At 43.7% G+C, this 26,153-nt stretch overlaps 3 protein-coding genes across 4 annotated transcripts; 1 reads left to right on the top strand and 2 right to left on the bottom strand.

Moving 5' to 3' along the window:
• Positions 1-425: 425 nt before the first annotated feature.
• cracr2ab (calcium release activated channel regulator 2Ab) lies at positions 426-15,314 on the bottom strand. Of its 2 annotated transcripts, none has more exons than XM_034579114.1 (19): positions 15,221-15,314; positions 10,968-11,139; positions 9,874-10,170; positions 8,740-8,851; positions 8,321-8,513; positions 8,088-8,234; positions 6,777-6,867; positions 6,557-6,652; positions 5,617-5,804; positions 5,249-5,320; positions 4,969-5,017; positions 4,788-4,870; positions 3,796-4,507; positions 3,213-3,351; positions 2,668-2,749; positions 2,104-2,218; positions 1,647-1,748; positions 1,443-1,519; positions 426-647 (listed from the first exon to the last, which is right to left on the bottom strand). In XM_034579114.1, exons 3-19 carry the CDS (start codon positions 10,024-10,026, stop codon positions 560-562), a joined length of 2,499 nt encoding a protein of 832 aa, XP_034435005.1. In that variant the 5' UTR covers positions 10,027-10,170; positions 10,968-11,139; positions 15,221-15,314; the 3' UTR covers positions 426-559. The 2 variants fall into 2 exon arrangements, with proteins under 2 accessions (XP_034435005.1, XP_034435006.1); XM_034579115.1 differs by having other exon boundaries at positions 3,796-4,414.
• On the bottom strand, positions 12,714-14,632 carry ccdc59 (coiled-coil domain containing 59). Its single transcript, XM_034579107.1, has 5 exons — positions 14,488-14,632; positions 13,964-14,166; positions 13,466-13,470; positions 12,988-13,096; positions 12,714-12,878 (listed from the first exon to the last, which is right to left on the bottom strand). Exons 1-5 carry the CDS (start codon positions 14,630-14,632, stop codon positions 12,714-12,716), a joined length of 627 nt encoding a protein of 208 aa, XP_034434998.1.
• Positions 15,213-25,693, top strand: mettl25 (methyltransferase like 25). Its single transcript, XM_034579117.1, has 13 exons — positions 15,213-15,486; positions 16,028-16,216; positions 16,308-16,414; positions 16,509-17,078; positions 17,349-17,496; positions 19,890-19,984; positions 20,190-20,219; positions 20,739-20,812; positions 21,434-21,527; positions 21,655-21,729; positions 22,050-22,121; positions 25,044-25,154; positions 25,185-25,693. Exons 1-12 carry the CDS (start codon positions 15,270-15,272, stop codon positions 25,152-25,154), a joined length of 1,782 nt encoding a protein of 593 aa, XP_034435008.1. The 5' UTR covers positions 15,213-15,269; the 3' UTR covers positions 25,185-25,693.
• The last annotated feature ends 460 nt before the right edge of the window (positions 25,694-26,153 follow it).

Raw genomic sequence — 26,153 nt, 5'->3', positions numbered from 1 at the left:
GTCGTTTTTGTTTCTTCATCTGGACGGAGATATTTTGCAAAACGAAGATCGTGTGGACGGAGAATTCTTTTATTTTGTTTTTTAAACGGAGTGAAAATATTCATTAAAAATATATATATATATTTCCAGTAGTGTCAACAGGGCCTGAGACTTTAAAGCTAAAATTCAGTTATAAAAAGCCTAAAGTATATTTAGGATTTTTCTCCTCGGTGAAGGTTATTGAAAGTAATTATTTTACAGAAAATATTTGTATTTTAAATCTTGTTGACAGCACAACTGTAACATGGCATCAAAGCGTTATTTACATGAAATAGTGCAGCACCTTAGTTTCACTGCAGATCACTGCACTCATCTTCACCATTTAAGCTCGACAGCAGTTTTTTTTCCGTCCATCGTCACTAAATCTCTGAGCCAAAATGGCGGCGATCTATGTCAAGGTCCTTTACACAAGTAGAAAACTGATTTCACCGATCTCTTCTAATAATGCAGGTTCGGAAGGGATCAGAAAACGATTTCTTCCAAAGTTTTAGCTGTTTTCTTTGTGTCGTTGCGTGAGTCTTCACTTGCAGCAGAGTTTCTTCTTCACGGGCTGAGTACTGAGGCTGACTGTCGTGTCTCTCACCCGGTCCTCCTGCTCCATTAACACTCTGAGGAAAGACAGATGGAGGAAGAAAGGGAAGACGCTGTCAAACAACGGTGACGCCACCACAGATCAACTTCCTGACAAAGAACAAATGACCATCTAGCACTCGGTGCTTTTTTGTGCCTCTGCACCGGCGACACCAAGTGGCCGGAGGTGTTATGTTTATGGGTTGTCTATCCATCCATTTGTCCCATTATCATGAACAAGATATCTCGAGAACGCCTTGAGGCAATTTCTTTAAATCTGGTTCTAAAATTCACTCTGATTCACAGAGGAACTGATTCGATTTTGGTGGCAAAAGGTAAAAGGTCAAGGTCACAGCGACATTATGTTCTCGTAAAAGTATATATCAGGAAAACCCATAAGGAATTCACTTAGACTCAAGGATGACGTGATTATAATTTGGCGGTACAACATCAAGATGACTGTGACCTTGTGAACACGTTATCTTAAGAAAGCCTCGAGAGAATCCCTTCAAATTCGGTACAAATGTTCACTTAGACTCACTAATTAACTGATTAGATCTGGGTGGTCAAAGGTCAAAGGTCACTGTGGCCTCACAAAACATGATTTTGGCCTCTTGGGGACTTTCTTCAAATTTTGACCAGTGGTCCCCTGGACTCAAAGATGAACTGATTAGATTTCAGAAGGTCACAGGGACCTCATTTGAGTTTGGAAATAAAATATATGTAGACTGAAACTGCACTGGTTGGAGAAGGCATTGGCAGTTCTGGCCATGCACGTGAATCTGTCTGTTTCTTACATTACGCACTGACTTGATAAACAGCCGTGATCTTACCTGGCCAGGTGCGTCAGGGACTCGGTCACGTTCTTGCCTGTGTAGGCACTGACCTCGAAGAACATCACCTTGTTCTCCTGCACAGGACACGTCGCCAAAGACAAAGTTGGAACGGTCAATAAAGAATCGGGAACCAGTCCACTGCACTTGACATCATTTTGAGTGTAAGCGTCAATTATCCAGGACATTTAGAGTTAAACTCACATAAGCCAGTTGCTCGGCTTCTTTAAATGACACCTCCCTCTCTCCATCCATGTCCATTTTATTGCCGATAAGTAGGACAGGGACCCCTTCTCCTGCAGCTTCCTAAAAACAAGATGGTTTAACATTGAGCATCCATCGAGTTAGGGGGATTTGCAAGACACAGAAAAAAAACCGAATGAAGCAGAGGTCGATGTATCCTGACTTTTAGTCTGTGGTTTGGGTCAAGCTCTAAAAATCCATGGCTCCTTTAAGATGAGAATTGAAACCTATGCTGAACCTGTGGATAATTCAAATGCTGGACTTATCAATCACACTACATAAAAAGACCACAAATAAAAGAAATTCAGCTGTAAATATAAACAAATTATAAGGTTAAATTAAAACCACTACTATCTTCACTTTCACCTCCACTTGGAGGAGACGTGGCAGGTCAAAGGTCAAAGGTCAAAGGTCAAACCTGGACGTTGATGAGCCAGGGTCGCACGGCCGAGAAGCTCTCCTGCACCGTGACGTCGTACATCACCACCACGCCGTCGGCTTTGCGGAAGAACTGCTTGGTTATGCTGCGGTACCTGTGTAGGATATCACCACGATTACTTTGTATGACTAGTAGCATATTTAATTTGACTCAAGTGCATTTGAAAAGACATTTTAAAAAGTGTAACAAAGAGATTTCAATCAAGTTTACTTCACAACAGTATTTAAAAATCCACTTTAGATGTGCTTTTTCGAATAAGGAAAAATACATATAGTATGCTGTACTTGGTAATTAATATAGATTTTAATTAATTAATGTGGCACTTCTGGATGAATTATACACTTTATTCATAACGGTAATTGAAGTATATTACAATATTTTGTATCTTTTACCTGGGACGACAAAAAGATTTTGAGGCATCGTTCAGATTTTGTCTAATTTAAATGATCATTTGTTGATTTTGATCTCTTTTTTTTTCTTTTACATTTTTCTTTCACATATTTTGGCTGAAATATGCATCTAAAAATAAAGATAAGAACTCACCTCTCTTGACCCGCTGTGTCCCAGAGCTGCATGGCAACCTGCATGTTGTCCAGGGTTAGTGTCTTCACACTGTAGTCAATACCTACATGACATACAATGACATCACCATGATATAGGAGGGTTTTTATTTGGCGTCATTGCCTGGATGATAAAAGATGTTGCTGCATTTCTCATATGTTACTACTATTTGAAGACGAGAATTGCTTCTGACGGAGTAAACGAAGACAGAAACAGCGACTCCGGGGCCCGAGCGAGGTGCGGCCCTGACGGAGGGGTTGAACTAAGTGGAGATAACGAGGCCCCAGTGAGGATTTGGAAAGATGAAAGCAGAGAGAAATCCTTCAGAAGTGACATAATCTGCACAGTACAATGTGTGCCAGGGCTCTGAGACAGGCAGTGGGACTTCACAAGCCCTTTCATGTGACACTAAGTTGCCCTCCTCCGTGCTCGCATCCACAAACACAGGCGCGTACCTGCACATGCCGCTCAGACGGGTTCAAAACAGCCACAGACTCTGTATTATTACAATACGTCTTTCTTCTCACCCACAGTAGCAGTGGTGGCCGGGTGGAAGCGACCCTCACAGAAGGAGCGCAGCAGCGACGTCTTGCCCACGCTGGAGTTGCCGACCAGGACGACTTTGAAGAGGCGGTCCGGGGCGAAGAGTTCCACTTCTCTGGTCTTCTGATGATGAAAGATCACGATCAGAATCAGAAATACTTGATTATCGACCCCCGGGGGAAACTGGGCTTTGTAACAGTTGCTCCAACCGAGAATAGAAATATAGACAAACGTGAACATGCAAATTATAACAAATTATAATAAATAGAGACATAGAAAAAAAACGTATGAAGGTAGAAATGTGTGCATTTTGTACAACACACACACACATATATACTGCACATATACACAAACAGTACATCCATAGACACATATACATACACACATATACATATCTATACTGTACATACACACACACACACACACCTACAGTGCTTTAATGTGACACAAATTAATTTATTAAATATCGGTTTACAGAGAAATACATGTACATATGTGTGTGTGTCTATATATGTATAATTTATGTATAGGGCTATAGTTAGAGCTATAGTGTGTGTGTGGACGTACTTGTTGCGTCTCTTTCCCTACAGGCTGTCCTCTCGGAGACATGGGCGTCTTTTTTGCCAGGCCAAGGCGGGATTTCCTCGCCACGGGAGCTTCCGCCGGTACCGGAACACGACTGGAGGTCGGGGCGGCGGGGACGTCTGCTGCCATGACAACAGTAGGCTCAATGTCGCTCTGTGCTGACGCTGCATCTTCCTCCTCATCGTCGTCCTCCTCATCCTCCTCCTCACTGAGCTGGTGCAGTAAGAGCTGGGGCCCGCCCTGGAGCAGGTGGGGTAGGTGATCCTCCTCGATGGAGATGACTCGACGGAGGGGCCACCCGTCTATTGGGGAGTCCAGCACCTCCTCCTCTAACCCCGGCTTCTTCTCGACCTCCACTCGCCTCCCTCGTTCTCTGTCTTTCCTCGTCACCCTCTTCACTGGAGCCACCTTGCTGGGCCACCTTTTGGCTTTCGTCTTCACATCGTGCACTTTGGGAGGAGCGGAGTTGGCGCAGCCGTTGGATAAACTGGAGTTCTTCTTGGCTGCCGGGCGCTGCTGACACGCAGGGGCGCTGACCGCGGCGATGGAGGAGGAGGAGGAGAAGCTATTGGTTGTGGGGGTATTGGGGGTATCTTCCTCACTACAGGAGGAGGAAGCAACAAACACGATTTGAAGGTGCTCTCTGGGCAAGGCCTCCAGATACTGGAAGGACCCGTCCACCAAGAGAGGGGCTCTTTGGAAACAGAGGAGAAACAGAGGATATACTGGATCAATCCACTTGACTTGAACGAATGGAAATCTGGAGGCCAAAGTGCCCAAATATGTCATTTTAAAAAAAAACTGTTAATTTAGTTGATTTCTGGACGTGTATAGAATCAGATATCCTCTGTTTATCCTTCTTTCATAAATGATTTTCACATCCCACAGAAGACGAAATTCCTCTTTGACACACAGGAAACAATCTGACAGGAGTGATTTGTGTTAAAAGAGAACAGAGACGACGAATGAATCACCTTTTCACCGGCTGGCTGGTGTCGTCGAACATGCTGCCGAGGCCCGCCCTCTGCTTCTGCTTCTTTCTGAGCGACGTTCGAGGCTTGTTTGAACAAAGAGGGATGTGTAGCAAAGATATGTTAATCAGTCGCGTAAACACCGTAACGGAAAAACCACTGCAATTAAGTGACATTGACTTACTACACCGCAGCAAATGTCTCGCTCGTCCTTCAAATGTTTGTTCATCTCTCTGGAATTAGAGAGAGGAGAAGAAAGTTGGAAATCTTTTCGATGGAAAATAGAAGAATAGAAGATCGCTCACTGGAACGCTTTCCTGAAAATCCTTTAACTGCTTTTGGAATTTGATTTGTGATGTTTGCCAATTAGGGACCGAGCCACAAGCCAAAAAGATTTAAACCAATTACCACCCAGGTGTAAAAAAAGAAAGAAAAACAACTCATTTTGGACGACCCTATCATACCTGAGGAGGTCAAGCTGCTTCATGAGACTTTGCTTTTCTCTCTGCAGGCCCTCGGTTACTCTGTACATTTCCCTAAAACAAGAAAGAGAAACATTCAGTTCCAGTAAAAGTACAAGTGAGAGAGTGTGTTTGAAGCATTTCAAACCTTCTGTGGCAACTTCTATCAGTGTTTTTTTCAAGTTTGAACTGAGTTTAGGGTAAAGGTAAAGACTAAGTAAGGTTTACACATATCTAAGACTTAACGGTGGTGAGGAAACACACTGTTAATGCAAATGATACTTAAATAAGTGCAGCGAGCCTGTGTGTGTGTGTGTGTGTGTGTGTGTGTGTGTGTGTGTGTGTGTGTGTGTGTGTGTGTGTGTACCCACATCTCCTTGTCCTGGTGCAGCCGGGCGGCCTGCTCCTGCAGCATGGTCAGCTGCTCCTGGGCCAGCCCCAGCTCCTGGCTGGTGCTCTCCAGCGCCCGCAGCAGCTCGTCGTTGGTCATCTTCAGCTTGACGTTCTCCACGTGGCTCTCCTGCTTCTCGCTGCTCAGCTCGCAGCACTGGAGCTCCAACTGGAGCAGGGGGGGAAATGTTCGCAGGAATGAAAACGCACTAATTCCCTGCGAGCGCACGAGCGCTCGAGAGGAGAAAAGGGAACAGTTTCAATCTCCTCCCCACAGCACATGATGAGAGGGTAAAGATTAATACCACCTTTTCCATTGATGCACATTCTGCACATTATGGTGACTTTTATTTTTCTTCACAAAACCACAGAAACATATTGCATCCACTGCTCAGTTTTTCTGAATAACAAGATTATTATGTCATAACATTTTCCTGAGAAAGCTCAAATTACTTCTTTCGATGACATCCATGTTACAGTAAAGCGTATACCTCCACCAAGGCCCCCAATAAAAGCATCTGGTATATTTAGTGGACTGATAATCTATAAGTGTGTAAAGTTTGGTACAGCTTGATTGAATATAAAGGTGGAGGTATGAGGGACATTATTATTGTTATTTCTGTATTACTTTATTTTTGAATTTATTTGCCTGAGATGTTTTATTTCAGTGCTAAGCCCTTTGTAACTGTGTTTTGAAAGTGCTGTATGAATGAAGTTCATTATTATTATTAATGTTATTAATATTATTACCATAACAAGAATATGATCCGTTTTGTATGATTGTGCCTTGTTACATCAGTATACATTAATGTGTGTAATCAATTGCACCAAGTCATTTTCCAGCTTCTGACTCTTGTGTGAACGCTTGGTTTTTGTTGTCGTGTAACTTCGGTCACGTTGTGTTTGGAAACGTCCACTCACCCGCTTCTGTTTCTGGAAAATCTGCTCCAGCTCCTTCTCCTTTGAAACCAGTTGGTGCTCCAGGTCATGGCTGCGCAACTGAAGATGCTCAGAGTCCTGCGAAGGCCCGGGGGGTGGGGGGGGGAAGAGTTTTTAAGAGCGCTCGTGTGGACGGCGTCACATGACTCAGAGTTGGAACATCTCAGCACAACAACATGACCACTTTGCAAAGCAGCTGTACCTTCAGCACCAGCCTGTCTTTCTCATTCTTGATCTGCGCCTCCATCTCCTCGTACAAATGGCGGATCTCGCTGTCGTGTGTTGCGGCCTTCCTGCAAAGAGGGACAGGGATGGGACAGCGATGGGAAAACTGGTGAATGAACAGTGTGACATAATATCTATAGCATCTAGGAACAGTGTGGCTTTGTTGTCTCGGCTCAGCTTAAGCTCTGCATTTCTAATTACATGTGAATACTTAAACACACACACACACACACACACACACACACACACACACACACACACACACACACACACACACACTCCGAGTTTCATTTTTCAAAAGAATACTGAGCGGTATTTACATTCCCTCTGACGATTGTTAAGCCACTTAGTTAAGTCTGGAGGAAAAACAAGCTGTACCATGCGGTGCCATGGGAAAACTACCACATACATGTTTGACATCCCATCAACACGTGTGTACACACACACACACACACATCTGTAATGTCACATCATCTCAGTAATCATCACATGAGGTCCTCTCGCTTATTACGAGAGAAAAGCAATTCAAATACAGATCGAGTCACATTTCTCGCCGCCTTTCATGTTATTATATTAACGTGTTTCCACGGCAGCAGCAGGCGGTCGGACCTCGGAGCGAGCCTCCAGATTAGTGGTCATTTGACACAGATAACATTTGTTCTATAGAGAATTACAGGTAAATCCATGCAATCGCTCAAAGGCTGCAGGTCTGACACGGTGCAGTAACACACACACACAGACACACACATGTCACCCATTCTTTAGGTGGCTAATGACAGAGGAGAACATTATGGTACATGAAGTGCAGTACTTAAATGTTTCAAGTGTGAGAGCCAATTGAGAAACGAGGCCTTTTAACCCTGCATCCACACACTGACTGAATTTCTATTTTATTTGTTTGTTTATTTATTTGATAGAGACAGATCTGACGAATCAAAAGAAAAAATACTGCAAATGAGGCAGAGTTAGCGATTTAAGCTCATTTCATCTGTTGTCCCTACAGCTACTTTTTACAAGGCAACCTGAAATGAAATACAATGACCTATGTTACTACAAATCTAACCAATCGATCTAAAATCAACTTATTTGACTCTCCCTCTGAAGTATGTGAACGTTTTCCTTGGTTATACACATTTTTCAGATTTGTATATATGGCCATTTTTCTCTGCTCCTCTCCTGCTACTCTCTCAATCTTCAAACTATAATGGTTTTGCGAACAAATAAAAATCGGCAGACAGCGAGAGTCGGTTTTCAGAGGGTTAGGACAAGAGTGCATGTGTGTTCCTACCTCTGGAGGGCGCTCTCCATCTCTTGTTTGTCCTGGTGGGCCTCTTTTATTTGGTGGGTGACCCTGGCCAGGAACTCCTCGAAGTTGGACAGGAGGTGAGGCTCGTCTCGCCGGAGCTCCGCCCAGAGACTGCGCACCTCACCTGGACTGAAGAGGCGTGAAAGCAGAATACATACATGAGTAAATGCATATATAGTAGAAATGCATATAAGCGTTTTTCAGTGATTACTCACTCCTCAAACACGTGACTGGCTCCCAGGCTCTCCAGCAGCATGGAGAAGTGACTCTCCTCCTCGTCCTCGCCTCCCGACAGCTTGGCCTCCCACTGGCTCTGATAGAGAGCCTCCTTGGCTCTGCACGTGGGGCTGGGGGCCCGATTGCTGTGGTCGTCGGCGATGGAGATCCTTCGGCCGTGCAGGAACTGACCTGAGACAGAGCAGCGTTTTTTTTAAATAAACACGAAAGAAGCATGTTTAGGACTTGTACAGGTGAAAGCTATTAAATCTATGATAAATAAAATATACTAAATAAAGCAATATTTGAATGCTGCGTAACTGACATCAATGAGTCAGTTCATTGGCTTTATGAAGCCCTCCATCCTCCTCGTCACTGTTATAATTGCATTTTAGCGTGCATGCAGTCTGAAACCTACTGAATCCTGAGGAGAAGACCTCCAGCGTGAGGTAACCTGTTCGCTCTGTGTCCAGGGAGTCGAACACGTCCTCCAGCTCGGCCGCAGACAGCGGCAGCTCCCTGTGGAGCCTCTGCAATGGAAAAACACACACACAGGACATTTAAACTATGTTGCAACGAGCCAAACTGCACATGCATGATCAACAACCCAAAATGTGACACAACGTTCACCCTGAGCGAGGTCAGGAGAGAGAGTAGAAATAATTAAAGTCACTTTCATGGCATTACAATCAGTGTCCACATCAGAAAGTGTCTTAAAGGCTTAAATATGCAGAGTCTGGCTCTGGAAGCCCTCAGTGGAACAACACAAACAAGAGCAACAAAAGGTGTGAAGCTCAAAAGGCCCAGGTCCTAATTAACATAGAAGACGGCTCGCTCACTGTTAGTGCTCTGAAGTGTGTGTGTGTGCTGAACTTATTATCCTCATTAACATTTCCATTAGCGCTGCTACTCTGCCACTTCACCCGCTGTTTTGATAGTGTTGAATGGGTGAAGTGTTGCTTTAACAACGGTGATGTAACGTAACTAAGTGTCTCCGACTCGTCGTGACATGAAACTGATGAAGCACGTTCCCGTTGTTCTCTGCAGAGGGTTAAAGTTAAAAATGGTGTCGTGTGAGACTTTTACTTGATTGTTTAGCTATTTCTTATGGTTCTTTTATCCTTTTCTTTTGCCATTTACCTTTATATGATATATTATATTTGTTTGTATTATTCAGCTTTTTGCTTTAATTTGCGTTACAGCTCCTCACTGTTCTTGAAAGATGCAAAAGTAATATACCGAGAGATATTGAACTTTTGCTATATTGGTATTGATGAACAATATATTGTAATCATTATTTATATATTTTTTTGCACAGTCATATAACTGGGGCTGAAGACTGAAGTTTGAAAATGTTGAAATCGGGAGGTGTGAAGTTAGAAAGAAGCAAGTTCACAGAACCTCTGTAGGTTTTGACATAAGAGCTGATTAGCTGCCGTCTCAAGCTCTCAGTATATCCCTCCTAATAAAGTGCCTGGATTCCAAATAGTTTGCATATTTTCCCAAATGCCTTCTCAACCTTATTCAGACACACACACACTCTTTTCCTAACCCTCATGTCGGTGCGGGTGATGAAGCCTTTGCCCTCCACGTCGCAGGTCTGGAAGAACTCCTTGGTCTTGTCCAGGAGGGTGATGCGACCCCAGTCCGAGCTCCTCCTGCCTGGGCTCAGTCTGAAGCCGTTCACCCTGCACTCCTCCTCCATTGCCTCTCTGTTATTCTCTCTTTCTAAGGGCACTTGAGGAGCATGTACTTCTGCAATCAGACGTCCGGCCTCCTCACTGGCCCTGCATCCTGTGCTCTGGGGCTATCACGGTCGCCATGACGACAGAGACAGATGATGAGATCCCTGATAGCAAAGACGGAGACAAATATGACAGACTTGAGGTCAAACTTTAAACTTCTCATCACCGCAAAAGGCTTCTTTGACACTGGTGGCGTTGCACAACTAATCGGAACATGAATGCAACAGTGCAACACTTGTTACAACTCTACAGTACTTCCCTTTTTCTAACTAGGCCCGGGACAAGCGGCTGAAAAAGATATGTAAACACAGTGTAAAGGATTATCTTAATACCCGGCCATACAGAACACATGACGGCGTAATACGAGCGGGACTGTGAGAGCAGTCACCGACAGGCAGGAAAATGAAAACGGTGCTGCAAGACTGTTTCATGTTCCCCCCCCCCCCCCCCCCCCCCCCTTTGAGCTCTCACAGTGGCTCTTTTTGTTTTCCATCACAACGTCACGACTCAAGGAAAAAAGGGCTGAAGCGACGGGGTCTGTCCTGTCGGGGGGTTGTTAATGTGCAGCAGGCGCCTGGTTTTGAACTTGGAGCTGGAAAAATGTGGTTTTAAGAGATCAAACGTCCCAATACAATACGAACGTGGCTGTGAAGAAATGACCTAAATAAATCCACGTTATCAGCAGCATCACGTGTATTTTAATTTGTGCAAACCCAATATAAAGGAAAAGTTCTTCTAAATAAGAAGTTTGAGGAATATGGAAAGTTTTTTTTACTGAATAACACGTTAAAAAGCTGGTCTCCTACAGCTTTTGTTTGATCTCGTCTTAATTCGGCCTATGAACACTTTCACGTAACAATCGCTTTTTCCAATAAACCAGAAAGATGAGTGAAGCTCTTACCTTTTCCCAAATGAAAGTGAAAAGCCTTTTTTGTTCCCTGCGCTCTCGGTGATCACCAGAGCAGCGGCCGCCCTCTGAGTTTAGGAAGTCTTTGCTTCAGAGATGAATGTGAGTCATTCTGCAACCATGTGATGTCATGAGGAAGCAGCCTGAGGCTTTTCAGCCTGCGTCCCTGCTGAGAGAGAGAGAGAGAGAGAGAGAGAGAGGGAGGGAGAGAGAGGGAGGGGAGGGAGAGGGCTGCAGAGTCAACTCTCTATTTGAGGGCAACACGTATACAACATGTTTACATCCAGTGTAACTATGACGACAGCAGGATCAGGGTGTCGTGAACTTTAATGTGTCATTGACGGGTTTAATTCTGAACTTTTAAATGTCTACTTGGATCAGAAAATGTTTTTAAGGATTTCACTTCTTTATAAAAATAAAACTATGTGACTATACACAAATAATGGATAAGTGAAATATTATTTTCAACTGAAACTAATTTTCATTCCCCACTTCAAAACTGGAGTGGCACTCAGTGGAGCACATACTGACACCACATTTAAATTCACTGGATCCAGGTTTTTATTTGGAGCTGCACCAAATTGCCCACACTCATAAAATATCAGTCTCCGAAACGTGCCTGTTTTTTTTTTTTCATCAAGATCCATGAATTATTCCATAACTGTATCACGAAATCAATGAAGATGTTGAAAAACACCTAATCTCCCCATGTTAAAGGAAGTGAAAAGATATTCCTGCATCTGCCCCCTGATCCGAATCTGCACCAAAATGTGTTGAGTTCTTCCCTGACCCATAATGCATCATTCCACTAAGTTCCGTGGTAGTCGGTCAAGTAGTTTCTGAGTAACACCATTAACTAACAGACAAACGCAAAAAAACACAACTCAAAAACATAACCTCCTTGGCGGATGTAATAAAAGTTAAACTGGCTGACTGTTGACACATTTCTGATTAATGAAGTTTTATTCTGTGTTGCGGCAATTTACTAAAACTGATATTCATCGCTCATCCAAAAAGTAACTTACAGGAAACTCAAACATTTATTGATTGCAGTCACACACTGTAAATAAAGATGGACGACATCTCTCCACGTCCTGAAATGATCTAAACCACGTTTCAGAAAAATTATTTTGACTGTTCCATTCAATAACATTGAGGAGGCGGGGCTTATGACAAGTGGCGATCAAGACGTATTGGCTTCACTTTTGCGAGCTGTCATGTTGCCCATCTTAATATACAGTACACTCTATGGTTAAAGGTTAAATATATGATATTCATCAACCTCTAGATGTCGCAGTCGCATCTTGAACCAAAACCTATTAAGCATGCACTCGGGTGTCAGGTTTACCTCGCTGCTGATTGGAGCTGGAGACGTCTCGCTATCATGCAGTATTTAAAATAAACATTCATAGGGAACGTGATTTATTTAGTTGGCCGCTGTGTTAATGTTTAAAATCTTGTGAATATAACCTTTAATGAATGTCTTACACAAGCAGGTTTTTCCATCTGTTTATGCATTACAACGCCATCTTGTGGTCTGGGAATAAAATGGGCCCTCAGTATTGTCTAGGGCAAAATACTACAAAATAAAACAGAAAAAAAGCACGAAACAGCAAATCAGTCTCAGATTATCACTCGACGTGTGAGGCATGAGTGAAAGAATCCTGATGCACCACATCAGGTGTTTAAAAAGAGTCAGATTCAGGAAAGGTCCGGTCGTCAGTTCAATTGTTCCCAGGTTCATTTCTCAGTTCTCTGGATCTTCTGAAGCAAATACTCCATCTGCAGGTTCAGGTTCGGCTGCCCCTTCTTGGTCTTCTTGCTCAGAATCTGAAACGTCTCCAACTTTTTCTGCTTGTACTTTTGAATGGCTTCTTCTCTCTGCTGCTTGTTCTTCAAGAACTCCTGCCGAGGAACAACACAACCAGAGCGTCAAGACTTTGAAGTCAAGTCAAATAAAAACTCAGAGGAAACAGAATATGGAATGAGAAGTAAGACGGTGAAAACAGCTCACCCCTTTCTTCTGCCTCTGCTTTTCTTTGATTGTCTCAAACTCCTCTTTCGTCTTCTGGTACGACGTCTTCTTCTGCATTTTCTTCCTCATGCGGTTGCTCATTGGGAGACTAGAGGGGAACATTAGCGAGGAAGTATTACTGCGTCTGATCGATACAATTAGATTTTTAATCTGAAGTTGTCTATAGACTGCAAACATTAGTTTTTTGGGATACTACCAAAGCTGTGAGAATTACATCAAGCATCAGGTGTCATCAAGCTAAAATACCTCTTTGTTTTAATGGACCCTGCTTTTGCCTGAAACTAATAATGAACATCAACATGATACAAACTCCACTGAATATTTTGATAAACATAATAGCTCTGATATTGTGGTAATTCGGTTGCACAACTCTTTTCTTATATACAATATTCGTACCGAATTATTGTTTTTCTAATGTAAGAAAATTTGAGGTTGAACTCGTTCAAATCAGTCTCACAAATTCTGGAAAACATCCACATAACAGTGGGAAATGTGTTTGAAAATATACATTGTTCATCTTTTTGGACTTCATGCCAAAACTAGAATGGAAATCAGAAGAGTCCCCTTAAATTCAATAGAGCCAATTGAAAAGAAATCTAGATCCATTAATTATTCTCTAGGAAATTGGTGAAATAGAACTGGATCCACATCTCAATATTTAATCTTCCCTGATCGATATCACGTCCTTCTACCAAGTTTCGTGGAATACGTCCAGTAGTTTTAGCGTAAAGCTGCTAACTAGCAGACAAACAAATAAATGGACGGGGGGTGAAACCATAATATACCTCTCTTTCTCTGCGGCTGCAGACGGATCAGCGTCCCCAGTCACAGAACCTGTCGGCTCAGATCCACCAGTCACTTCTGGATCTGGATCTGCAGCTTCCGTCTCTTTTGTATCATCATCATCATCTTCTTCATCTGTTTCTTCTTCTTCTTCTGTCTCCTTCCTCTTCACCCTCAGCTTGCTCCTGTTCACCCTGTTGGTCCAGGCCTCCTGTTTGAGTTTCTGTGCCTCGGCCTGGTACAGATGTCGGAGGTGTTCTGGATACTCCTCCTGGTACAGCTGCTTGGACTCAGGGTTCCTCCTCTTCTCCTTCCGCAGCAGCTTGTTGTACTCGTGTCGGACTTTCTCCTTCCTCTTGAAGGCAAACCCTTGACCTGAGGAGTGAAACATACACACAAGTTCAAATTGACACTTATTGTTCAATAATTATTGGATCATTTCTATGCCGAATTTATCAGAAGATACAGATGTTTAATAAAATGTGTTTTTAAATATTTTATCTAGCAGGACATTTTGACAAAAGAAGCAGAGGAATTAAATTAGTATATTTCTAGGTTGAGTTTGGTGACATGCATATTTCAACATTTAAAAGTACTGTACCTGGATATTTATCTGCTTGTGTGATTTAAATATTTTCTCAGTATCTAACTACAGTACAAGTACTTCAACAGAGAAGCTAAAGAAAATACAAGTACCTTCACTAACGCTGCCTTCGAACACTTTGTGATCCGGGGTCCATTTCTTCTTCTTCACCCCCTGGACGTTACTGTTCGATTTCTTCCAGTTTCCATCTTTCCCTGTAAACTTGTTACTCGTCGTTTTCCGATCTGTCGGCGCCATTTGAGCCAAATCTTCTAAAAAGACGTGAGATGTTTACATGTGGAGGTTTCAGTGGTCGCGGGGAGATGACGTGATAAGAGAGCAGCCACGTTAAGTCGATCCCAGAGCGTCTAATGTCGATTTGTCCAAAATCTGCATCTCACTGTGTATGACAGACATTTTATTTCAGTGGAGAAATGTTCTATCTATCTATCTATCTATCTATCTATCTATATGTCTATATGTCTATCTATCTATCTATCTATCTATCTATCCATCTATCTATCTATCTATCTGTCTATCCATCTATCTATCTGTCTATCCATCTAAGAACGAAACAAAAATATTCATTTCATTTTTACGGCAAATAAATAAACTAATAATCTTGCAGTGATCTCTTTATCACTGCAGGTATTCAGCTGCAATATGCAACCTCACCACTAGATGTCACTAAATTCTACACACTGAACCTTTAAAAAACCATGTCAGACAATCAGGGATTTACCAATAAGTGCTTTGTAGTAAATAAAATGCAGTGTTGTTCAGAGTTTTAGTTTCTTGCTTGGAAATAATCAAACACCATTTTCGATTGATAATGTCTGGACCCACGTCATCAGCGGACGACTTCTCCCACGCGTCAGTTCGGTGGGAATCGAACATGTGGGGCTCCTCTCTGAGCCTCTCGGACATCCAGCAGAGGATCCACGGAGTCACGCGCTTCCTGTCGGTGACTCTGAGCATCGCCGACGCGCACACTGTGGACTTTTACACGCGCGACGTGTGGACGCGCTTCGTGGCCGTGACGCCGGAAGAGGTCCTGTCTGCCGTCAGCTCCTGCGGTGGCCAGCAGGGGGAGCCAGAGCCCAAAGCTAAAGGTCAATAAATGTGTGGCCATAAAATAATTTGATTTAAAAAGTTTGTGGAGTAAACTTGTGAAAAGCAATTTCCAATCATGCTTCTATTATTTTATTTGATGTATGATTTAAAAAAAAAAGTATATTACATTGTCTTATTTATATTATTTTATACAATATTTAATTTAATATTAAAGTATATATTATTAAATGATAATTTTGAAATTATTTGTATTATTGTTATTATAATTACAGACACTTTTGGGATGCAAGGCTAAAGGTGCCAATACTAGTCAATTAATCAATTAGTCAGAATTCATTGTTTCTGGACAGTGATGCTGCTGTTAAACATTAAATCAATGCTGAAAGCAGCACTATTTAAAGTCCATTGTATTAGATGATGAACAAAACCTTTACATGATTTCATTCATTCTTACAAAAGACAAATTAAACTTCTGAATTAGAATAGATATTAATTTTAAGTCTCTACTAAATATCGTCATAGGTAAGTCCAGTTTTGTGCAACTTTGCTGATGTTTCTGTGCCTTTCTTCCCAAAACAGATCCGCCCAGGACCACGTTTGGATTTTGCTGTGAAACAAATCGTCTGGTCGACATCCATGAACTCCTGCGGGCGGCCAGGGCCCACTCTCTCCCAGGCCTCGGAGTGTGCTGGAGCAGGGAGGAGCTGCTGCAGGGCCTCAGAGGGACCGGGTCTGAGGGTGGCGCTGAGACAGGAAGCAGCGACGAAGGTATGAACATACCCAGGATGGATCTGGGACTTGTTTAAAAGAACAGTACATGTGAATATGTTGTCACTTTTCTGATGCTGTGATGCTCCAGGTGCTGAGCTGGAAACAGATGAGTTCATGAACTCCAAAAAATCTCATGAGGTCCAGGCCATGTCTGAGGTGGTGGCACGTTTGGCCCAGCACTGTGGAGTCAAACAGGTAGAGTCATACAACTGTAAACTGGGAGAAGTTTAGTCGTACGACCCCAATTTAGGAATTTATTTCTCCTCCCATCTTTTCTTCTCCCACCCAGGTGATAGATGTGGGCTCGGGGAAGGGCTACCTGAGTTCCTTCCTGTCGCTGCGGTATGGTCTCCGGGTCTACGGCATCGACTCCTCCAGCAGCAACACCCACGGAGCCCAGGAGAGGAACAGGAAGCTGAAGAAGTTCTCCAGGGTCTACCAGAAGCACAGCAAGGCGGCGAGGGCACGTGGAGAGGCCGCGCATTCACCCCAGGAGGAGTTAGAAGTGGAAAGAAAACCTGGAGCGATTGGAGACAGGGGAGTTTTATGTGGTGCTGCGGGAGGAATCGTGTCACAGGAGGAGGAGAAGGTTTCAACTGTATTATCAGATGTCAGCCCCACAATAAACCCAGGAACCGATGAGCTCTTCCTTAGCTCCCTGTCAGTGGACGTGATAGAGACTACATCCCCCAGAATTCCCCCCAGCCGGCTGAGCGAGGAGGAGAGGGAGAGGAGGAAGAGGGACAACCTGGAGAGGAAAGCCCAGAACAGAGGCGAGAGCGCCGCCACCGTATTTTCGCCCCTCACGTCGTACGTCACCGCGGAGACGGAGCTGCGAGAGCTCATCGACGAGCTGGAGGTGAGCAGACGCAAACGAGTCCAAAAGTAAAATGTTGGAAATAGATTTAGTGCGTGTCGGGTGACGGTGCAGACAGGAGGGCCAGGCAGCTCCTGAAATTACACGTCTGTCACCGCAGCTGGAGTTCGCATCACCGCGGCGAGTGTGGGATGCGACCGCTGCGCCAAATGTGCAGGCGCGTCATCATCAATAAAGTTCACCATCGATCTCCTTCCTCTCCTCTGCTTCTTCCCTTCTCTTCTTTCTCTGCGTGCTTTCTCCCCCCTCGAGGACGCCGTCGTGGTCGGCCTGCACACGTGCGGCGACTTGGCTCCCAGCACCCTGCGGATGTTTGTGGCCAAACCGGAGCTGGCCGCAGTCTGCAGCGTGGGCTGCTGCTATCACCTGCTGTCTGAGGAGTTTGACCCGGCCGCACAGGGTAACCACACACACCAGTAAACACACGCACGCACGCACACACAAACACACACACACACACACACACACACACACACACACACACACACACACACACACACACACACACACACACACACACACACACACACACACGCGAACCCTTTGCAGGAAACATCCCTGATTGGTTGAGGACTCCGGCGTTTTTTATTTCAGCCAAAATTTCCTAAAAACCTTTTAAAATACAATCTGTTCTCTTGAATCAACATCATCTCTCTACTTGTTTTTCAATGAGACTCCTCCACCCTCACACACAGTTCCACTGAAAGTCTGAGCACTCAAGCCCAGTTTCCCTCGTGGCTGGAGAAGTTCAGAAATGTCCCCGTTTGAGCCATTATAGTGGATTTATGGATTTAGGATATCTGTGTTTAGTATTTATTAACCCTTTAATCTAGATGAAAGTCATTTGGAGGTGACTGATACTGTGTTCGTAGTTCTTCTTCTTGGCTGCTCTCCCCCTTATCGCCGAAAGCTCTCGAATCTCGTGGTCTTTCCGAGTTAAAATCTTCATCTGAGTCTTGCACATCGACCCTCGTCGATATTTTTATTCGTACAGTTTTGCGTCCGTCATGCTGTATTCTCACATGTTCTCACTCAGAAATATTCTGGGTATTTTACTCTGGATCTAGTGGGAAAAATGTCCAGTGCAACTGACTCGGACATTTGCGTTCTCACATACAGGCCCCTGTGGAAGATTTCAGGAAAATGTCCGGACTTCGTCGCTTGTCTGAAAGCAGAGTTTAAGAAAGAATCCTCGCTGAAGTCGATAAAGTCATCGCCTCTTAGCAGCGCGCCCTCCGACCCTGGCGTCATCAGGGCCGTTGCAGCTTCAGCCAAGGGGGGGGGATGATCTCATGACAGCTGATTGAAAACACTCCTCTCAGTGCTTGTTTCTCGAAACACATCTTTTATAGAGAGGAACAAAAGGAATTCACACACACACACACACACACACATGCTCTCACACACTCTCTCTCTCTCTCTCCCATGTTGCAGTGCAGTCTGGGATGCAGGCCAGCTTGTGTGGTGGCCCGCTTCGACCCAGAAAGGAGCTAAAAAGCTGAAAAGCTTCGTTATATAGACGGCGGTTGCATATTTGTACGATCTGATCTTTCGGGAATGAGGCGATTCCTCAAATGCATCGTTCATTTCGTGCAGATGACGTCAGAACTTTGTGTCCAATCTCATCGTATTTACTCACAAGTGCTCGCAGACGAGAGAGCTCAGGCGTCTCACGTCCGCATTTTTCAAGTGGAACGGGTCCAGTTGTGCACAAGGACATGAGAAATATTTGTCTTTTTGATTGCAGTGCATGCACACGGCCACTTCAGATGTGATCTCCGTGGTCAGCACAAGGCCGGTTATTATAAACAGCCTCATGTACGGGCTGTAATCTACACGTCAGACTGAGGAAAGGCTTGTCCGCTTCAATTACCGCTAAGGGCCTGTGTCAGGGCGCCATGTGCCGGGCTGAAGGGGGGGGGAGCTGACCCAACCGCCTCCATGTTAGCGTGTCCAGAGCAGTTTTCATGAGCGGCCCCAGCTGCACATGTTATTAGTGCTTCCTTTGACCGCGTCCCTCTGGACTCGCCGCGTCTCGGCCTCGGTCACTGACCCTTTTTAGAAGTGACATGAGAAGGATGGCAGGCTGTCAAGTCACACTCGGTGCGCTCCCATTGGGAAGCTGTGTGTGTGTGTGTGTGTGTGTGTGTGTGTGTGTGTGTGTGTGTGTGTGTGTGTGTGTGTGTGTGTGTGTGTGTGTGTGTGTGTGTGTGTGTGTGTGTGTGTGTGTGTGTGTGTGTGTGTGTGTGTGTGTGTGTGTGTGTGTAACTCTGGGCAATGAAACCAAATATGTGTATTTCCCAAAATGTCCTTTAAGATGCTAGTAAATGACTATTACCTCCACTGAGCAGGTTTTGTCTGTTTTTGTTTATTTGTTTGTTAGTTGGACGGATTATCATGAAACTTGCTGGGAGATTTTGTGTTATGGTTCAGGAAAGAACTCAAAATCTTTCACTTATTGATTTCTCAGAAAATAAATCACAGTTTTTTAATAACAAATAAAATCAGGCATGTTTACTAGGCAGATATTTATGAGTGTGTGCAATTTGGTGCAGATTCAAAACAAAAATCCGGTGCTTGCAGTGTCATTCAAGTCAAATCTATAAAGACGATCGAGAAGATAAAATGAAGAAGAAAAAGAAGATGGATTCTTCATTAACATAATTTAAAATTAACTCGAGCTTCCCCTGGCAGATATTTAAAATTCATATCCACTGATTGCAACGAGATTATTCAACACGCGCTGATCGGTCCCCTCACTGTTATAATTCCTGTGTGTTTTCCTCCTCACAGAGTGTTTGCACAGTGTGTGTGGTTTCCCTCTGAGTCGGTACCTCCGCAGCCAGTCCTGCTTCTGCGGCAGGAACGCCAGGATGTCTGCGTGTTTGGTGAGTTTGAGCGACGCCGCAAAAAAAGTGCACAGCAGCATCTTCGTGAACACAAACATGTAGCAGCGACCGTTTCTGTGGCTCCGTAACAAGAGCCTGAATCCAAGTGAATGAATTGACTGCAAACAGCAGGGAATGGTATTTGTGTCCCGGTGGTTTTTAGCTCGTATTAACGCTTTATATCATTTTTTCTGGAAAAACACAGGCACTGGAGAGGGTCTCACTCGGCCAGGGGGTGAGTAAGGAATGCATACTGTGTGTAATCAATATCATAAACTAGCAGTCATCATTGTAAACGAATGGGAGTTAAATGTCTTCGCACCCATCAAAACAAATCCATCAAACACGGGAGGGTTCGCAATCCTTCACGTCTCGGTTATCATCGCCGTTAATCTCCCGCCTGCGTTCAAACAATCAGCCCATTAATTCTGCCATTGTTTTTCAGTCTGTGGTGGGCTGCGGTGTGTTTATTTATAAATGCAGAGCGCCGAGCTCCAGGCCACAGCTGACACACGATACGCTCACACGTTCGTATGGAATATTTATAAATATTAATGCAATCACGCCGAGGATTGATTACTTTTCTGGAGCCGGCGACAGAATCGGAAAAAGGCCTGGGCTCGGAAAGTGTCAGAAATGTTTATCGAGCATTCGTACACGTGTTGGATGGGTCTGGAGGGGATAATAAACTTATTTTGAAAAATACAGTAAAGGGCATCATGTGGCGTAAAGTAACATCCGATCTTTTCTACAGATTCAGATGGAGTCTCTGTTCTACCGAGCAGTTCTTCACATTATTCTGAGGGATCACTACAGCTCCTATAAAAGGTAACAGACAGGAACATACTGCCCAGTATATTCTTTTTTTGTTTGTGGTTTATTTAAAAACTCAAACTGGCAAAAGTCATCCTCATCAGTTTGAAGACGTTAATTTGGGCTCTGGGAGATTCTGATGAACATTTTATCACTAAATGAGGATAATGAGCCGCTCTTTGCTTTTTATACAAATGAAGCTTTCCCGCTCATTTGCTGTTGGTAATTAGCATCATTAGTGACTGACAATTTAGGGACATTTCAGTCCTGATCTGGATCCAGATCTGTTGGAGGAGGGTCGTTGCTCTCCTCTGTTAAACGAACGATTCAGGTAAACGTTGCAGATTCCAATTAGCTCTTATCGGTGCAGACTTGATGAAAGATTCCTAAAAGACACAGGTCCCCACTGCTCTGTGACCTTCAGTTTAATGACCAACATCAGATCGGGATCGAATATCCATTGGTTTCCTCCGGGCTGCGTCTATTCATCACAGTTTAGTCCTGTAGACGTGTTTAACAGTGAAGAAAAAAACAGGAAATGCACGTGGAGCGAATGTTGTTTCTTCCACCAGGTGGAAATGAGATGTTCAGGGACTCAGGAATGACCGTATGTGCTCATGTGTGTTTGTTCCACAGTGAGAAGCGAGTGGGGAAAGTGTACTCCAAGGCTAAATCCTTCGTGGACTACGTTCGTCGAGCTCTACTCAGACTGGAGCTGGACGAATCAAAGGTAGAGCCAGAATATCGCAGTCAACAAATTCGTATCAGGCCGATAAAGGGAGTTTGAGATGCTTCCTCTCTTTCTTCTTTACTCTCTTTTATTCCCCTGTATTCACATTATCTCTCTTGTTACTCAGCTCACGGACGACGTCATCCAGGGTTACCACGACACGTACAGGCCACGCATGGGCGAGATGAACGCCTTTAACATGGTGAGGCCCTTCTCTAGTTCTTGGGTTTGTGAACTGTCGTTTTGAAGGTGCAAGGGCACCGGCGCCATAGTAACCATATTTGGTTTGCACGCCCACCTACACCTGCTTAATCATCCACTTTACTCTGAACACAATTTTCCAGTCGACTGGTTTTCAGGGATCATCCCCCAGTTACTGAGAAGACACTGGTCACATTAGTGGGAGTAGCTTTTAATAGGACATATCAGCAGATGTGTTACCGTGTGTGTTACTGTGAAAAACACTAATGTTTATTTCATGTAGATGAATGAATCTTTCTCTCCCGTCTTCCTGTCGTGTAGTTGAAGGTGACGCTGGCTCCGTGCATCGAAGGTCTGATTCTCCTGGACCGTCTGTGTTTTCTGAAAGAACAGGTAAAATCCCTCAATGTGTTCACACTGAATATTCATAATATCATAGACGTAAATCCTGGATGAGTCTGAGGAGGTGGAGGCCGGAAAAAAAACTAAATATATGTGTTTATACATGTACTTGTACTTGTTATGTTGTGGTCATACTAGTGTACGGAACATCTGACAATAAACGTCAGCTCTGACATGAATCATTGTGACTCCACAGCTACATGGTAATCAAGAGAAACTGGCAAAATATAACATAATATAATAGAGAGAAACACGTCAGGATGAGTGATCAAAATAAACCTTTTACAGACTTCGTATCTGTTTGTTTATTGTATTTATACAGCGCTTTTCAAGCAAATAAGCAAAATGTGCTTGGTGTAAATAATGAATAAAAACACATATATATACACAGGTATGCATATAAATACACACATACAATAAAGAAAGCTAAAGACTCTAAAAGTTAAAGAATCCATGTGGGTGTGATAATGAATTGCATTTAACAAACACACAAAACTTGAAAAGTACAAAAAACAAGTTGTGCTGAACACTCAACTGTACAAACACTGAAGTGAGTGTTGTTATAGCTCACAGTGAGATGACCCAGCAGTCATGTGGCACACAGGTCTCACTTCATGATACAATCAGCTGGTTGGTTGGGATTTGAACTTTGTATCATCATCCCTTGTTTTCCTCGACTCAGATCATTGACAGTAACGTAGGTGTCGTCCAAATCCAAACCAGCCTCCAGTTGAACATCAAATGAATCTGCAGCCAAACACAACATGCTAATTTCTGCTCCGAGTCACTGAGATGAGATAAAGTGCGTACGAGCCCGTCGAGCCGCCGACTTTCAGCTTCTGATTCCACACTGAGCTCGTGTGTCAGGCGGACTTTCCTTAATAAGGATCGTGCAATCACGAGTATGTACAGTAAAGCGTAGAGAGCGCCCGACATCAACAGGGAGATCTCCCTGGAGGAGGAGAAGAGGAGGTGATGAATGAGAACCATGCGATGATAAGTGTTCTTAAGCAGCATGCAGAAAACACACAGATCAGTTTGTTCTAGTGCAAAACTCTTGACTCTTTAACCAACTACCTCCTCCAAGGCCCAACAGTCCCATTAAATTCAATGGAGCCGCACCCAACTGTACACATTCATGGTTTTAAATCTGTTTTTTTTAACAAGATCTACAAATGATTCCCTGGGAAGTTGGTGAAAATACTCAAAAAAAACGTCTATTTCGCAATATTAAAGGAGAAAAACAAATAATCCTGGATCCAGACCCTGGTTCAGATCAAGGCCAAAATGTAACGGGTTCTTTCTCTGCCCTTGTTCCATCCTTCCACCAAGTTCCGTTAAGATCTTGCCGAATCTTTCGCATTATCCTGCTATTCCATCACCATCTAAATAAGATTCAATATTAATAATACATTTTATTTTGCAGCGCTTTTCTAGAAACCCAAGGACACCTTACAATATACAAACTTGAATAATTAAAGTAAAACAAAGTGTTAAAATTAGATGAGGAGAAGCAAACACCTGTCAATACAACATATGTTACACAAGAACAGTTATGAAGTAAAACCAAGGTTAAAATCAGGTTAAGAGGAAAATATTTAATACAAATACATTTTACCTGCAGCTTGACACCACCCTCAGGAAACCACACGGCCGAGGCCTCTGAAAATCTCACTGCCCCCCAAAAAAACAAAAGTCGCAACTGAATTTCATGAATTCTATTTTGCTCTTGCAGTTTATTTACGAGTTGAAAACGACGTCAGTGTGAGAGTTAAGGAAATGCAGCTGGGGGGGTGGTGGGGGGTGCTGTCATCTGGCAGTGCACTGTACAAAAGTCACATCATCTAATGCTGCTTTCACTTGCACTCACACACAATATACTTGCATCCACCGAAACTTGGACCGAAACTGCTGTTTCGATCTGGTTTCACTTATAAACCAAACTCCTCCAAAATGTGCAACATGACAGAAGCAGCTCGTCGTGTATTGAAATGGAGCGATGACAAGACGAGCAGCGGAACAACGTACGAGCGCTCCCAAGTCACAATAACAGGCTTTTTCCTTTTCTTCACATTGTGATGACATCGTTAGGACGCAGCAGAAGTACAGCATTAGACCGGAGAAAAACTTTGCCTTGTCCTGCGTCCGTTTGGTAACGCTACATGTCCGCAAGATGCAGTACACACACGAACAGTAGGGGCAGTGTAAGGGCAGCTCGTGACCTCCAGTGCCGCCATGTTTTTTATCTGCAGAATGTAAATCCAAAAGTCCCCTCTAGTGGAATGTCCCAGTAACAGCAAGTATGTGAACGATTTCACAACTGGTCTTCTACGCAAACACGTGGCTAAAAGGCAAGTACATGTCTGGCCATACGTATAAAAAAAGATGGACGATGCATCTCAACTTCCCCCTATTGCGACAAAATGAAGCCAAAATATCCCGGATATGGCCGCCGCCATCTCTTTTTGGAGCCAGAGCCGATACACATGCTGGACCAATCTCAGCTGTCAGTCATGATATTTCACCCATTTTTATTAACATCAAACAACTAAAAGAAAAAAAAAAATCAGGACAGAAAAATATACCTAACGTAAATGTATGACCTATACTGTCACCTGCCACCAGGGGGCGATCCACATAAGTCTATTTCAAACGTGGCTTTACATTCCCTATTCAATTTGTAGCCATCCAGGAAGACAAACTTGTTTTACGCACGAGTCCTCCTGACAAAATATTTGTACAGATGTTTCTTCCCTGCAGATTCAATAGAGAAATCTTTATTAGTAAGAGCATCACACAGCAGGCAGACGCCAGGGGTCACAAAGCCAAACTGGGAGGAGAAGCCGAAAAATGTTTTACGTTCCATGTGTTTCTAATTCCGTTGTTTTCTGGACGTGTGTCTCTGTGCTGCAGGAGAGCATCTCCCTCTCAGCGCTGGTGCAGCTCTTCGATCCCCTGCTGTCGCCGAGATGTTACGCCGTCGTCGGGCTGAAGAGTTGCGACGACAGAATCACGAGCCGATGAGCTTTCACACGTGGTTATGATCCGCTCGTCGGGGGCGGGGGGGAGGTCGCGATTATATGATCACTGATTATATTTTATACGTTCCAAATTGTGTAATTTATTCACTGTCTGCAACATCTTGTTTTGTTTTATTCCATTAACTGTTTTTGACGAGCAACAAATGTTGAGTATTTTCGGGGCTCGGTCCTTGACCGTGCGCTCTTCTCAGACGACAACACACGAAAACACATGGTCTTACAACACCTGGAAAAACCGTCCGCTCTGTTTGATTGAATTATGTCCATCCCGGCCTTTTGTCTTTGCGTTTGAGTGACTCCTGAGAAAACACTGGTCCTTAAAGAGCATCCAGGGACAGGGGAGCGTCGTGGGACTTCAGGGAGACTTGGATCACCTCCGCTGACATGTCTGGAAACTCAATTTCCAGGCTCCCAGACCAGAGGCAGTTGGGTAAAAACCATAGACCGATCCTGGATCCCTTTTTAATCTTTACCTCTGTTCTGCTCTGTGTTTTCTCATTTAATAAATCAAGTTCTTCTTACATGCTTGAGAGCAAATGCGAGAGTTTTGAGTTCATATTTGAGTTTATGCTTGTGAGAGTTACACTAAGACTCATGAGGTAAATGTGGTGTATGGAGTATTTCTCATTTCTCATAGTTGTTATATTAAATGTTCAGTGTGTAAGATTTAGGTGAAAGGGATTTAATGGCAGAAATTGAATATATAATAATCCTAGTTTCACTTGTGTGTTTAATCTAAATTGTACAAATTGTTGTTTATCCTAGAATGGGCCTTTTATATTTACATCAGGCTGGGTCCTCTCTACGGAGACCGCCATGTTTTTTACAGTAGCCCAGACTGGACAAACTAAACAGCTTTTGAGTTTTTCTGACAACTGAAGGTTTCCACAGGTTCTCTTTCATGTTTGGAAGGGGAGGGTGAGGTGATGGGTGTTCAGCTGCAACGTGCAACTTCACCACTAGATGTCACTAAATTCTGCAC

Source organism: Hippoglossus hippoglossus, chromosome 23 (genome assembly GCF_009819705.1).
Source record: "Hippoglossus hippoglossus isolate fHipHip1 chromosome 23, fHipHip1.pri, whole genome shotgun sequence".
NCBI lineage: Eukaryota > Metazoa > Chordata > Actinopteri > Pleuronectiformes > Pleuronectidae > Hippoglossus > Hippoglossus hippoglossus.
The sequence above is the reverse complement of the archived record's forward strand: the minus strand, read 5'-3'. Positions and strand labels throughout refer to the sequence as shown.

What these genes read in the sequence shown, in the direction of transcription:
- mettl25 (XM_034579117.1), top strand. Translation starts at nt 15,270, where the DNA reads ATGTGGGGCTCCTCTCTGAGCCTCTCGGACATCCAGCAGAGGATCCAC. An exon ending in CCAGGATGTCTGCGTGTTTG is followed by an intron (nt 19,985 to 20,189) that starts GTGAGTTTGAGC and finishes GGAAAAACACAG; the next exon opens with GCACTGGAGAGGGTCTCACT. An exon ending in AGATGAACGCCTTTAACATG is followed by an intron (nt 21,730 to 22,049) that starts GTGAGGCCCTTC and finishes CCTGTCGTGTAG; the next exon opens with TTGAAGGTGACGCTGGCTCC.
- cracr2ab (XM_034579114.1), bottom strand. Translation starts at nt 10,026, where the DNA reads ATGGAGGAGGAGTGCAGGGTGAACGGCTTCAGACTGAGCCCAGGCAGG. An exon ending in GGTCTTCTCCTCAGGATTCA is followed by an intron (nt 8,514 to 8,739) that starts GTAGGTTTCAGA and finishes GCTCTGTCTCAG; the next exon opens with GTCAGTTCCTGCACGGCCGA. An exon ending in GACACAGCGGGTCAAGAGAG is followed by an intron (nt 2,219 to 2,667) that starts GTGAGTTCTTAT and finishes TATCCTACACAG; the next exon opens with GTACCGCAGCATAACCAAGC.
- ccdc59 (XM_034579107.1), bottom strand. Translation starts at nt 14,632, where the DNA reads ATGGCGCCGACAGATCGGAAAACGACGAGTAACAAGTTTACAGGGAAA. An exon ending in CGAAGGCAGCGTTAGTGAAG is followed by an intron (nt 14,167 to 14,487) that starts GTACTTGTATTT and finishes TTCACTCCTCAG; the next exon opens with GTCAAGGGTTTGCCTTCAAG. An exon ending in AGCAGAGGCAGAAGAAAGGG is followed by an intron (nt 12,879 to 12,987) that starts GTGAGCTGTTTT and finishes GTTCCTCGGCAG; the next exon opens with GAGTTCTTGAAGAACAAGCA.